The 13066-nt window shown below is 39.0% G+C and overlaps 1 protein-coding gene and 1 non-coding gene across 5 annotated transcripts in view; both read left to right on the forward strand.

Annotated features, from left to right (window-relative positions):
• Positions 1–13066, forward strand: part of arhgef10 (Rho guanine nucleotide exchange factor (GEF) 10) — a 48958-nt gene that overhangs the window by 6448 nt on the left and 29444 nt on the right. For 2 of the 4 annotated variants that reach the window (XM_086049740.1, XM_086049741.1), the window contains exons 2-10: positions 758–866; positions 6380–6715; positions 7555–7878; positions 9211–9247; positions 9374–9462; positions 9659–9715; positions 10048–10226; positions 11383–11499; positions 12230–12341. In XM_086049740.1, coding sequence (XP_085905866.1) covers positions 788–866; positions 6380–6715; positions 7555–7878; positions 9211–9247; positions 9374–9462; positions 9659–9715; positions 10048–10226; positions 11383–11499; positions 12230–12341 — 1330 coding nt within the window. In that variant the 5' untranslated portion in view covers positions 758–787. The remainder of the gene's footprint in view (positions 1–757; positions 867–6379; positions 6716–7554; positions 7879–9210; positions 9248–9373; positions 9463–9658; positions 9716–10047; positions 10227–11382; positions 11500–12229; positions 12342–13066) is intronic. The other 2 variants (XM_086049742.1, XM_086049743.1) reach the window with 1 other exon arrangement.
• Positions 925–998, forward strand: trnai-aau (transfer RNA isoleucine (anticodon AAU)). The gene has a single exon. It is a non-coding gene; the product is annotated as a tRNA-Ile (tRNA).

A 13066-nucleotide genomic window follows, 5' to 3' on the forward strand; every position in this document is an offset into this window, starting at 1 on the left:
TTATGCTGCAAGCGTGATGATGTCATGGCCTTGTAATTTGTTCTTGAGGATAGCAGGAAACTTTTTTTTTTTTTTTCTGATGAAGCCCTTCAACAGAAAGTGTTACCTCTGATTGGTATCAACAAAGACTGTGATGGTGAGGAATGCAGTGCCTCTCATGTCCGTGCAGGCCTAAATTAGCATCTTTCTTGTTAACGTCTATAAACCGCTTCCCCTGAGCCGTGCAATTATCACACTGGGCCTTAAATGTTTATTTGCTTTTTAAAAAGTACAACTCAATGAATCTGTCATTTAAAATATGCTTTGACAAACTGCTGCTGGAAAATGGTAATTGAATTTCTTCTAACTGTTGGTGGAAGACCTCTTGCAGCTTTGCTTTAATTTTATGCGTTTCCAGCTGAGTAAACGTACATGTAAACATGATTCACATTGTTTTTCATGGCGGCTGCTACACAGTGTGCCCATACTATTCAATTATTCATTATGTTTGTCAATAAAAGTCAAGACATTACACTCATCGACAATTTGAATGAAAATGTTGCGTGAACTCCAACTTAATGCTTGTATCAACAGTAGTGAATGATAGTACAAGCACTTCTTTTGTTTTCATTCATCCACTGATTCATGTGAATTAGCTCTGGTTGGGATTCTGTTGACACACAAATTTCATAACGGAGCCTAGCAAATAACTCTATTTTGCTCGGTGGAAGTGGTCATCTCCTTATGCCAGGTCTTCTTTTCTTCTCATTTCCTTTAGGAATGTTTGCGCGCATAGTTGATCCCCTGCATGCTGTCTGGACTGAGCTTGTACAGGAGAAGAGCCTTAATGATGGATATGGAAGAATTTCCTCCCCCACCTACTGAAAGTAAGGTCAACACCACTTCCTCACAAATCCCCCACAGACTGTTTTTGTCACATTACATGGCCGGTTAGCTCAGTTGGTTAGAGCGTGGTGCTAATAACGCCAAGGTCGCGGGTTCGATCCCCGTACGGGCCAGAGTTTTAGTGAAGTAACTTCCGCTTCACACTTATTTTAAAGGTGCACTAAAACGTTCATAAGGAAATCCCTTGTTTTAAATGATTCACTTGCCTTGTATAAGATCTTTTAAAATAATCAAAACATACAAGTTTAGCATTTTATTACAACCAGTCATGTTTTAGAGAAAGATTACTAGGTCTGTCATTGTAATTACTTATCGACTCAATGAGTAAAATGGACACAATAGATTTTTTTCGGAATCAATAAATGGCCATTTATGTATTTGTTTACATAAATCATCATCATTCCTTCTCTTGTTAGTCCCCTCGCGTGCTTGCTGCTGTGCGAGCTGGCACTCATCATGCACACATACACACTAGTGGTGGAACAGCTTTTGAAAACCGTTTAAACGGTTCGGTTCGACTGTTTCAGTTCAATTTGCTTGTGTCCTGGCAGGTCATAGGCGTTTATTAATGAGGCGCAGCTGTGTACACTAGCGCTAAAAATAGCTAAGTAGCGCTAATGCTAGTTGGAGCAACCATGCATTTGGCTAACAGCTATCCTCTACGGTGCTCTTTTTGTATTATGTAATTGCTCGTTTATGTAGTATCTGTACTGGGAAAATTAATTACGCCCGACAGGAACTTCAAGAGATTGGCGACCGGCACCTGATACCTGTTTAGATTGCCAGATTCGACAGCGAGATCAGCGTCCCGAGTCTGTATACCTCCAATGCAAGAAATCTGGTGGATCGAGATCTTGCAATGGAGAGGTTACAGCTCACTTGAAATTGCTATACAATTATACAAACACGCAAATCTATGTTCATCATGTAAGACTTAGTATCGTGAGTACTGTTTCTGAGAAAATGTATTTTCCTGAAAAAATTGGTATCGTGACAGGCCTAAAGATTACAGTTTGAAATAGTTTGATTGAACCCATTCTGGACAACCATATGTCATCTTTTTCTGGGATGATTCTTTGCAATGTGCAATTCGAACACAGACGACGCCTTTCCTCCATTGTGTGGTGTAGGCAGACGATTGAGGGAGTTACCATAGTAAAATGTGCTGCGTGTAAACTACACAATGTGCCTCAGTGTTGAACTGAATGCTGCTTCACAGCACACAGTTCCTAAACACTGCACTCAGAAATAGACACAGGCCAGAAAAATCACCAGCTGGCCTCTCACTTCCTTACAATGCAATGAGTTCTTAAGTTTTAGCTTTTTTAACTATTACCATAATTTCTCAAGCATAATATGCACTACAGATATGGGTGGTTCTCAAAAAACATGGCTCGTGAGTGTGACATGAGAGTCCAAAAATGAACTAGGTAACAATGATATATGCTTGAAATCAAACATGCCTTCAATGTGCTATGAATAAACCAAGATACCTGGGCACCAAACACTGAGCACTCAAGTAAAAACATATTTTTAAATGAATTATTTTGACACTTGTACAACTTCACTACCTTCATTCAGAGATATTCAGTTGAAAAACTGCTACAAATGACCAATACTACGTAAAAAAATGACCTCTGAATGGTAAACAATGTCCGTCATGCTTATTAGTGGTTCGCTTTGCAAAATCTGAAATAACTGCAGCTGAACTGTGCGCCTTTTAAATCCTGCTGACTCACGCATAAGAATACACAAAAAAAGTAAAAAACTTGGCATTTTGACAGATTTCTATTACAATACTGAACAAAATAGTGGTGATTATAATTTTGGCCATAATAGCGCAGCCCTACTAAAAATCCACAAAAAATAACCTGTAAGCAAATGAGGATTTGTACATCAAACCAGAACTGTAGTGAGTGTAAATGCATTTTCATGCTTCAGAATACATATCCTGGCCAACTAACAGCCTATTTAGAAGATACTCTATTGACCATTTTTTTGTGCAACATCATCTGCCCAAATTCAATGAAAAATCAAGTCATGTTCTATTCCAGGTCCAGAGTTTGTCATGGTAGCCACCCAAAGAGGTTACTGATACCATCTCTGCTTGAAGGTTTGCTATTTGTCAAGCACCCTGAATATGGTGTAGATTGACACAGGGTCACGCTGTTGACCTGTTTCACTAATCAAAGCCGGTGTTTGAACACTCTGACTACAGGGTGGAACAACTACTAGTGTGTACGACTTGCAGCAGTAATTTAAAGAGGTATGCATGACTGTGTGAGGGACTTCAAAGCTTCTAGCTTTGCTGGTGGTCTAGCTGTGATTTCGGATTTGCTTGCCCGCAAGCACGGGTTGGTTAGGCCTGGAGGCACGGCAAGTTTCAACTCTTGATGTGGTTCATTTTATGGTAATGACATGGAAAGAAGACATTATCAGCCACCTAATAAAAACGAAATACCTACTCAAGTGTAAAAAACAAACAAAAAAATGTTAGGGTCAAGTGTCTGACAAGGAACGATGAAAGAATAGAGCCAAACATTCCCTGGGGGAGGTAGGAGAAGCTGGATAACATCAATAAAATGTCACAGAGAGGAACCAGCTGAATTTGTGAGTTCCTTGACGTTCTGACGTAAATGAGTACCAGTACCAAAAGAGCTTTTCTTAAGAAATATCTGAAGCTGTCATGGAATGTAACGTTCACATTTCCTGGGCAGATTTAACTGGCCCAGTCACACCACAGCTGTTAGAATGTGCCCATGACCTGGGGTGAAGCATGGGCCGATTATCGGTTTGACGGTCTACCTCGGTTTTAGAAACTCAAGGTTTCTATAACCACTAAAACTCACCATCAGCGGTTATGAGTTTTTCTTTTTCTTTTTTGAGGGGACTTATGAGAACCCTTCTGCAATATGATGGCTGTCTTGAACTTACAATACAATACAATACAACACAATACAATACAATTTTATTTGCAAAGTAAGCAGACTTATATTTATAGTTGTATCCTATTGCTTTTGCTCAGCATAACCATGCAACCCATCAAAACATTACGCCTTAATGTTTACAATAGTGGATTGATTTGACTCATATAACTTAGTGTATAGTTAAAACATGAAGGGCCAGAGTCCATTAAAAGATAATGAGAAGTTTACAAGGTACTGTGAGGCACAGGCCACATTGTTGTGAGGGAAATTAAACGCCTGGTGCAAACTTGGAATTTTGTGTTATCTTTGGGGACATTTTCAGGATGTGAGAACTGTAGATTGTAAGCTAATACAGTCAAGCTGTGACTGCAGAAGAGTACTCTGAGGAGTGCTCCTTGAAAAATTGTGTCTCCTGTAATGTTATAGAATAGTACCAGATATTGACAATTTTTTCATCCTGCAGTATTCCCTTTATCTTTTTTACTTTGTCTGACTCTGTTTTGAATGTCACAAATGTTGCCCACACCCATGAAACCAAGATTCATACATGAACATATGCTGCACTCCTCTCCCCTCACAGCTCTGTGTTTCGCTGGCTTAATTGAAATGTGGAAACTGGAAAGACATTTGTTGTGGGCTTCCAGTCTGCTGCCAAGTGAGCGCTCCAATGCGATTGTGATTCCTTGACTCAGTTATAGAGCTCCATATTATCTTTCCTGTGGAGTAGAAGAGCTAATATGCTTTTTTGGAACTACATTATTTTCGGGGTGAGAAAATACTCTGTTTTTGTCAACCCCACCCTTAATTATAGGTCTGTGTGTAGCTCTTAAATGGACAGAAATAGAGCCACTAAAGCAGGAAAGTTATTTTAAAAAAAACCATTTGATTATTTTCACATGTAAAGCTAACAAATCATAGCAGTTAGTGACATTGCGTTTGATCTCCTCTGCTTAGATTTGTTTGCTATTTTGCTGTTCAAATCAGATATTTACAGAAATCTAATCCAAAACACTCACTTGATTCGTTGTGTTTTACTTTGATGTGATGTGGGACATTTATGTCAGAAGCCTCTGACTTTTGACAGTGATTGACTTTTTCATTTAGGAAAACAAGAAAGGGTGTCCAGAACAATTTTACGTTACAAAAAGTATTTTGGTGGATGATAAGTCCTGAAACTTCGTACAGGGATTGAACCCATGATTTACCACTACACTCTCACTACACTGAGTTAAATGGCCATGTGTAGAGTGCCTAAAATACACTACGTGTGTCAAGCAAGTGTCTGCTATACACCGGGAGTCACCAATAAGTGTACACAGGTAAGAATGCTATTGTGACTCAATTAAAATTAAAAAGTGGTCCTACTGTGATAATTTGAGTAAGAGTAATGTAAACATTCTAGTTAAAATTCTATTCGGTGAAAACAAAAAAAATCAAGCACATAGTAACTGGTGAGTAACTTCTAATTTATTTATTTTCTAATATAGTGCATGAATGTCAGATGTAATTCAAATATTGCCCAACAATATCACTTTAAAGCAATATTCCATGTGTCATCTTCCAAACCGCTTATCCTGTACAGGGTCGCGGGGAGGTGCTGGAGCCTATCCCAGCTGACAATGGGCAAAAGGCAGACTACAACCTGAACTGGTCGCCAGCCAGTCGCAGGGGACACACTTAAAGCAGTATTTAAAAATTAAAATAAAATAAACTAAGGCTAAGTCAGCCACAAATATATGGTCTTTAATTCACGTTCTCTATTTACACACATAAAATAACACATTTGGCTCACCAGGCAGAGATTATTAATTTCATAACCATGCATAATTTGAGTATATCGAACTTCGATATATGGATTCGCCCACATTCACCAGCTGTGCATACGTTGTGGATTGCTTTTCTCCCTGCTCCTTTTAAATGTGGATGTTTTTTAAATAAGAAAGGACTACATGGGGTCTGATCGGGTTGGGTTAGCTGCAGTTTGCATTCATGTGCTGTGGTTGACATGCAGGTTTTATTCAACAGACCAACACATTTTGCAAACAGACTGACAACCTTTTGCATGTTTCTCAAATTCAAACATCGCAAGTAAGTTGCCTTGCATTAGTGAAACAGAGTCATGTGACACAAGTCGCAAGCAATGATAAATACCCGTAGATGAAAATACAAGTAGCGAGCAGAATGTAGTTCAATGTAACAGAGTAAAAACAAACAAAGTAAAATTTGTTCTTAACAAAATTATTCAAGTGAGAATAAAAAGTATGTTGCAACTACCCTGACAAGTGCAATCCATCCAAAAAGTTACTTAAGAAGGAAGTCAACCCAAACATATTTTTTCAAGAATATGTTCTATGCAGGCCCTAGTGGGCCTGCACAGAACATATTATGGACAAAAATATGTTTGGCTTCCTCTTTAAGTAAATGTAGCTGTTTACTACCGACCTCTGATAAAAAGCTATTGTTATACTTCATTTCTTTCTGATGGTGATCTGCTGTTGTACCCCTTCATATTTTGTTTTTCAACATTGACATTTATACTTTGGAATCATTTGTATTTCTCTTTGCAGTTTTGGATGAAGATGAAGATGAAGATGAAGGAGAAGCCTTTGACTTTGATGACAGTGGTGATGACATCCCAGATGTTGACCGGCCAACCCCTAACACCAGCAACAAGGATCAGAGTTACAGCGACCTTATTTGTCATCCGGCAGAGGGTGATAACCCCAATCTGGCCCCCCAAATACCTTTCATTTTACCCGACACGCCTCCGTCAGTAGAATCATCCGACTGCAGGTTCTTGGCAGCTGTTGAAGCAGCAGCAGTTGTGGCTGATGAAAAGGAGCTAGATTTACCACTGCCCCCTCCACCTGAGGACGTTCTTGGAACCGATGCTAGTAGAACAGGTTTGTGTCACACAAATTGTTGTCTTAGAGCTACAATACTTTTTTTTATATGCAAACATCTTCCCATGTAAGTCATTATCTATGAGTGTTTGGCAACTGGTCACTGTTGTTCGCGTTCTCTTGATTTGTTTTGAGTATGTTATCTGACTAATCCTAAAGTGGGGTGGTGTGTTTCGCTCATGGTACCTTGTATCACTGACTGACTGACTGCCCGCTGCTGGACTGGTTCTGTGTTTTGTCACGATCACTTGACAGTAGCAGCAGTCCGGGCCGGTTACTTTGTAGTACTATATTTCTAATGAAGAAATGTAATTGCAAGGCAGGTCCTCAACAGAGTCTCAACACTTCTTACTTGCATTTATCACAATTTATTTAATAATACATGCTATTGAAATGCTGCCGTCATGACAATGGGAATACTTACTTTTTGTTGATACTGTCTAAGAAGTATTAATTCTTCAACATGCATATTGTTGTGGTTGTAGGCAATGGTATAATATGTCTGTCACATTTAGAGTCAATTTTAATTTTCATCTAGCTAAAAATGTAACCAAGAAATTTCTTATAAGTTATCTTAATCTTCTCATTGTAAGCCTATATTTAAATGTCTTGTGAATGTAAAAGGAATATTTGGGACATGTTAAAAAGAAAGAAAAATAGTACACATTTTCACACTCACTATGCAACCCCTGAATGGTGACATGTGACCAAAATCAGCTAAACCCTACACATGAAAACTGATCTACATTTAATTTGATTGTTTTGATTTACGTATTATGCCATCATTGTGCTGTATGCCAAAAATGTATCCATTAACTTAATCTGTTTACTCACACTAGGGCGTGAACAGGAGGAAGTTTCCGGCGATGTCCAAAGTGTCCCAAGGAGCTCCTCCAAAGTCAATCCCTACTCTGTGATCGACTTAACTCCACTTGAGATGCAGCACCACGAGCAGCATGATTGCTCCTCTTCTCCTTCTGAACCCGGAGAGCACAAGCAACAAGTTGGAGAATCCCCGGACACCCACTGCAGCTCTGGTGGCATCACCTCGGCCTATTCTGTACCAGTGCCCTGCGGCTATGCAACTCCATCTGGCGTACCGCTCATCACGCCCGCTTACACCACACCTGTCATCATTCGACACCTCTCTGTGGATGAGGATGGTAAAATCAATTACCATAATTTTTTTTCCCTCAGATTTTTAATGGTCAGGCAGGGTCATGGTCAGCACCAGCCAGGATCTAAAACCCCTCAAAACGGTCTATTATCATGTCAAGTAAAGATGCCTTTACATTTATCTACAGTATTGGAGATATTATTTCAAGGGAAAAAAAATGTTTTGGGCTACAAGTGTTTTTTGCCATGCCAAAGATGTTACCAACATTTTATCCTATGTTCCCCATCGTCTTGCTAGTTGCTAATATCAAAGGTCATTTCATTTTTTTTTTGGAGTTAAATTCATCTCAGCCTGCACAAAGACCTACATAGCCAAGGTCATGACACACAAGTGCTTGCTCAGCTTTCTTTCCGGCCTACTTTTCCACCCTCTCTCTTGTTTTTCGTAAAGCCTTGCCACATGGAAATCTATACAAATTTTAGCCCCCTGCCATCATATGTTTTGGCAATGGAGATGTTGCTTTTTCCTTAATGTCTGGCATTCTGTACAGTCTCATTATGTTGAAAGTCATTTAAAGTTACACCACATTAAAACATTTGACAAAATTCATATATTCAAAATTCAAATATTAAAAGACAGTTAAAGTTATGTAGTTAAAGTTATGTTTAGGGTACACATCTAACACCATAGACTATGCCATCCTTGCCATATTTCATTGAAGAACACATGGTTTATCTTATCTTAGTTGACCCAATGAAATATGTGGAAACACAACTGTTGAGAGAGTGGAAGGGCACTCAGAGAGCACTGGCCTTTACTTAAACCATAGCACAAATTTCACTTTTCTGCCTCAAAATGTAATGTGATCTCACTTAGCCAGTGTGGCAGCCCTACACTAGGGTTGGTGAAAATCTGCCATTTTATTTCCACTCTGCTGCCAGGCAAAGACAATGTCACTTTGTCAGTGATTTCGTAATGTGGAACTTTTAGTGACACCTGCCGGCACATTTTAAAAAGTACAGAGTTTCTCTACAGTACAATGCAGTACCACAGGGGTGTCCAAACTTTTGGTGAGGTGGAAATATGGGGGGCCGACCATAGCCTGACATAAATTTTTACATGGAACACCTCTAAATCCAAGCACATTTTAGCAAACCAGCCTGCCTTTTGTTTTAGACTTTTTAAAATTTAAAATTCAAGATTCTTAAAAATGTCTTTTGGTCCTTTTGGAACATGACATATTACTAGCAATTAAATGTTCACAGAACTTTTAGATTTTAAAAACTGGGAAATAAGTAACAGTGTGCATTTTAGAAGAGCAGCTATGTGTGTAAGAGGTCCATGCTTTTTCCACATTTTCTCCATTCTTTCCCCGCAGTCACAGTGATTCGGACTGGGAACATTTCTGCTGACAGGTGTGTGTGTGACGTATTAATCTTTATTACAGTAACTTTAAAAGGAATACCGTTGTAATTATCCACTTCAATTACATTCTGTAAGAAGAAAGTACTGACAGATGGATTTGTTTCAATGTCTTGAAGTGTTTTCAGTGAAGATTTTCCACCTATTAAAGAGGAGGATGCTCTGGCAAAGTGGGCTTCAGATCCTGCAAATACTTCATGGATGGAAAGTAAGAACTGCAAACTACACGGTCATTGTCTTCCCCGACACAGTGCCCTCCTTCAGACTTTTTACTTTTTTTCAACATTTGTCTTGAGCCCTTGGACATGCTTCCTATTTTTATTGAGGAAGTAAACCACTGCATCCTCTAATGGTTGTGGATTAGTAGTGTTACTTTGCAGTTCTTAAATGCTTTATGGTTTTAGATCCAGATGAGGTGATTTACGATGATGTGCCCAGGGACAACTCTGACTCCAACACAGGTATTTCTTATCTCTGACTCCAACACAGGTATTTCTTATCATCATGTTTTTGCATGCTTTTTTAAATTTTAGTTTCACTTTGTAATCTAATTTTAGGTTTATTGTGTAATATAACAAATCAGCTTTTAGCCCAAAACTGTAACCCATAAACTGCCTTATCGAAAAAAAATACCTCCAAGAAATAACATTGTTGTCATTCATGCACATTTCAGGTCAATTTCAATTCAACTAAATATCCATCTTGCTAAGATGTTTCAAATCTCTTTCAAACTTTAGTAGAGATGATACTGTTGTGTTTTTTGCACATCCTGATTTCTTCTCTGCTTACTCAGAACCAGATGAGATGATTTATGACGACGTGGAGCTCGGTGAGGAAGGAGGTTATCTTGACAATGGCTGGAGCTCGAGTGAGTTTGAAAGCTACGAAGAGGCGAGCGATGGGGAAGGGCGCTCTGAGAATGGCCTGCCAAATGCCTTCATGAGAGGAAAGCCCGCCCAGAGGAAGACCCACGTGGGTGCCACAATTACTGTACTTGCTCGGCCATTTGTTTCCTGTTACTTAGCAGTAAAAACAGCTAAGGACATTTTAAAATGTATGCTTGAATTTGAAATGCACCTCCACTGAAAGATGTACAGTATGTGAACAAACGAGCCTACATCTTCTCAAATCCTGAAATGATTCGATTTTTTTTAACCCATTATAGTACATTCCTCAAATTGCAGGAAAATTAATGTTATTAATTTAATGACTATTTCAATTAGAAAATAATTTAAAATAACACTTGGTTAAATTCATCACATTTTCACAATTATACATGTGTATAATATACTTTTATTTTCTTATTAATAACCAGAGCTGGGCACTTTACCCTTTTTTGCCGGGCCGTCCTCCATCCACGACCTGCGTACCCTTCCGTCCTCGTCACTCCGTCCTTATTCATAAAAATTATCGTCCTCCGAAAAGCGCTTCTGTCCTTACGTTCCGTTCCGTCGGGCAGGCCCCTCCCACCCAGTGTTCCAAAAGAGCACTCCAGTGTTGTGCAGGCTTAGCAAGGCGGTCTTGAGTTTTAAAAGAACCCAACACAACACCTCAGTCGGGACTTGACCCAGTTAGGGACGTTTGGAAGGATGAAAACCTACTTCCATTGTTGCTTAATCAGTCCTTTTTAAAAGACTCCTCGTCCTCCGTCCAACCGTCCACAAAATGGGCGTCCGTCAGAGATGGACCGTTCTGCAAAATCACAGTTTGAAAACATTTTATTTTTATTATTTATAATAGTTACCATTGTGTGACTTCCAGAAAGACATCACAAGTTTACTTAGTGTAAGTAACTAAATGTTGTTCCTTCCTTGTACTATTAAGGGCTGTAGAAAAATTGAAAGACAGCTATGAATATTTAAAGCGGGAAGGCATGTAAACCCATTAGTAACCTATATAATGTTATGAACCCTAAATTCCATCTACCTATACTGTGCTAGTACATAATAATGTCAATTAGATAATGTCAGCTATACGTATGACCAGAACAACACATTTCTCACATTAAACCAAACCTAAAATTACCAAATATTTTAGGACAATGAGCATACAGTGGGTTTGCTGTAGATATCACTCCAAGCGCACTTGACAAGCGTTAACCAATAATGCTTGCTTTGCTTTTGTTTAGCTCTCTCAAGATCTGAGCCGTTTGAAAGAACACTATGAGAAAAAGATGAAAGATCTTATGGCAAATACAGTGGGAACTGTAGAGCTGCAGCAGCTCAAACAGAAACACGAGCAGAAGGTAAACTAGCTGCAGCTCGCCTCGCCTGCCTGTGTTCCACTAGTTTCAATCTTTTTTACTCTCAGTCCGGCCGACTTGACTGTGAGCATCTATAACTGACACTGTGGTACGCCTATCCTGCACTAATGTCAATGTTTTGTGGTGGTGGTTAGTGATGGGTTTTCCTCATTGTCTGCTGCACCGGCCTGTCTCATCGTTATGAATCCCACTGAATGTTCAACAATTTTACGGAATGATGTGTTGCCTTGTATATACGTTTTTGTTTGTTTTTTATCAGTAAACTGGGGCACCAGTCAATTAGCTACCAGCATGCCTAAACTTATATCATAATTTGCAACAGTATATTGATCACTAATGAGCTTCAAACGTTGCAACTGAACCATTGGGTAAAAAAAAAAAATCTATCAGACAACCCTCGTCAATGAGAACAAATTAAAACTATAAAACCTGCAGGAACAAATTTAGAAGCGCTATGTATCATATAGGAACTCTTTGTTACACTCATCTGATGTCCCAGTTGCTGTGTCATTCTCTGCTGTGTTTTAACTTGCTTCCATCCTACATTAGCATCCAGATTTTAACAACACTCATACTGTGTGTCCTGCATTACTCAGTTGCACTTTGGCTACGTGTAGTCAACATTTAAAGTGCAGTCATCAGTTTGGGAAGAAAGTATACCAATCAAACTTTAAAAGAAAAAAGACTAATTATGTTTTGTCACACTTTTAAGATGCAGAAGTTGGTGAAAGCAGCTAAAGAAGGAACCAAAGATGGGCTTGAGAAAACCAAAGCCGCAGTTAAGAAGGGACGTTCTTTCATCAAAACCAAGTCTTTTTCTAATGGTATGTAAATAAAAAAAAAAAGAATACTGTAGTTTAATTTTACACAACATCAAAGTAATGCAATGTGTTAAACCCAGTTACAGGGCTTTAGACTATCATTTTGCACTGGTTGCGTTCAAGTTTGTTTTCGGGTGCAGCAGACCTAGGCCTGTCACAATAACACATTTTTAGCACGATATAATTTCCCGGAAACTGTCATGATAAACGATACTATCGTTGATGTTTTTTTAATGCTGATGTTATTATGATATTACGGAATCAGAATATGAGCATATCCTTTTTAAGAGTGAATTAACTTTTAATTCTCATTGGTTATACAGCACCAATCAACATTGTCTTTGCATCTGCAAAGTTGTGAAGGTGTTGATTTTTTTGTTTAATTTGATCCCCTAGGAAAAAAAAGCGTGATGTGGCGTGCACTTATATAGCTTTATCTACACCATATGGTGCCCAAAGCTTCTCATACACTAATTGAGGCTACTGCTATGCAAGGCGCGGCCAAGTCCATAGGGAGCAAATTAGGGCGCAGTGTCTTCCTCAAGGACAGGTCAACATGCTCACAAAGGTTGAAGCTCAAACTCACAATGTCCAGGTTGGGAGACGACCACTCTACCACTGAGCCATGCCACCCTATTGATAGCTCATTGATAGTAATCATTCAGCCAGACTTGCGGTCCATTAGTAACACGCCAATGACATGATGTCTTCTTTAGACATTTCTAAGA

The sequence above is a fragment of the Filicampus tigris genome, chromosome 13, assembly GCF_054856515.1.
Source record: "Filicampus tigris isolate MCC_2025a chromosome 13, RoL_Ftig_1.0, whole genome shotgun sequence".
Classification (NCBI taxonomy): Eukaryota; Metazoa; Chordata; class Actinopteri; order Syngnathiformes; family Syngnathidae; genus Filicampus; species Filicampus tigris.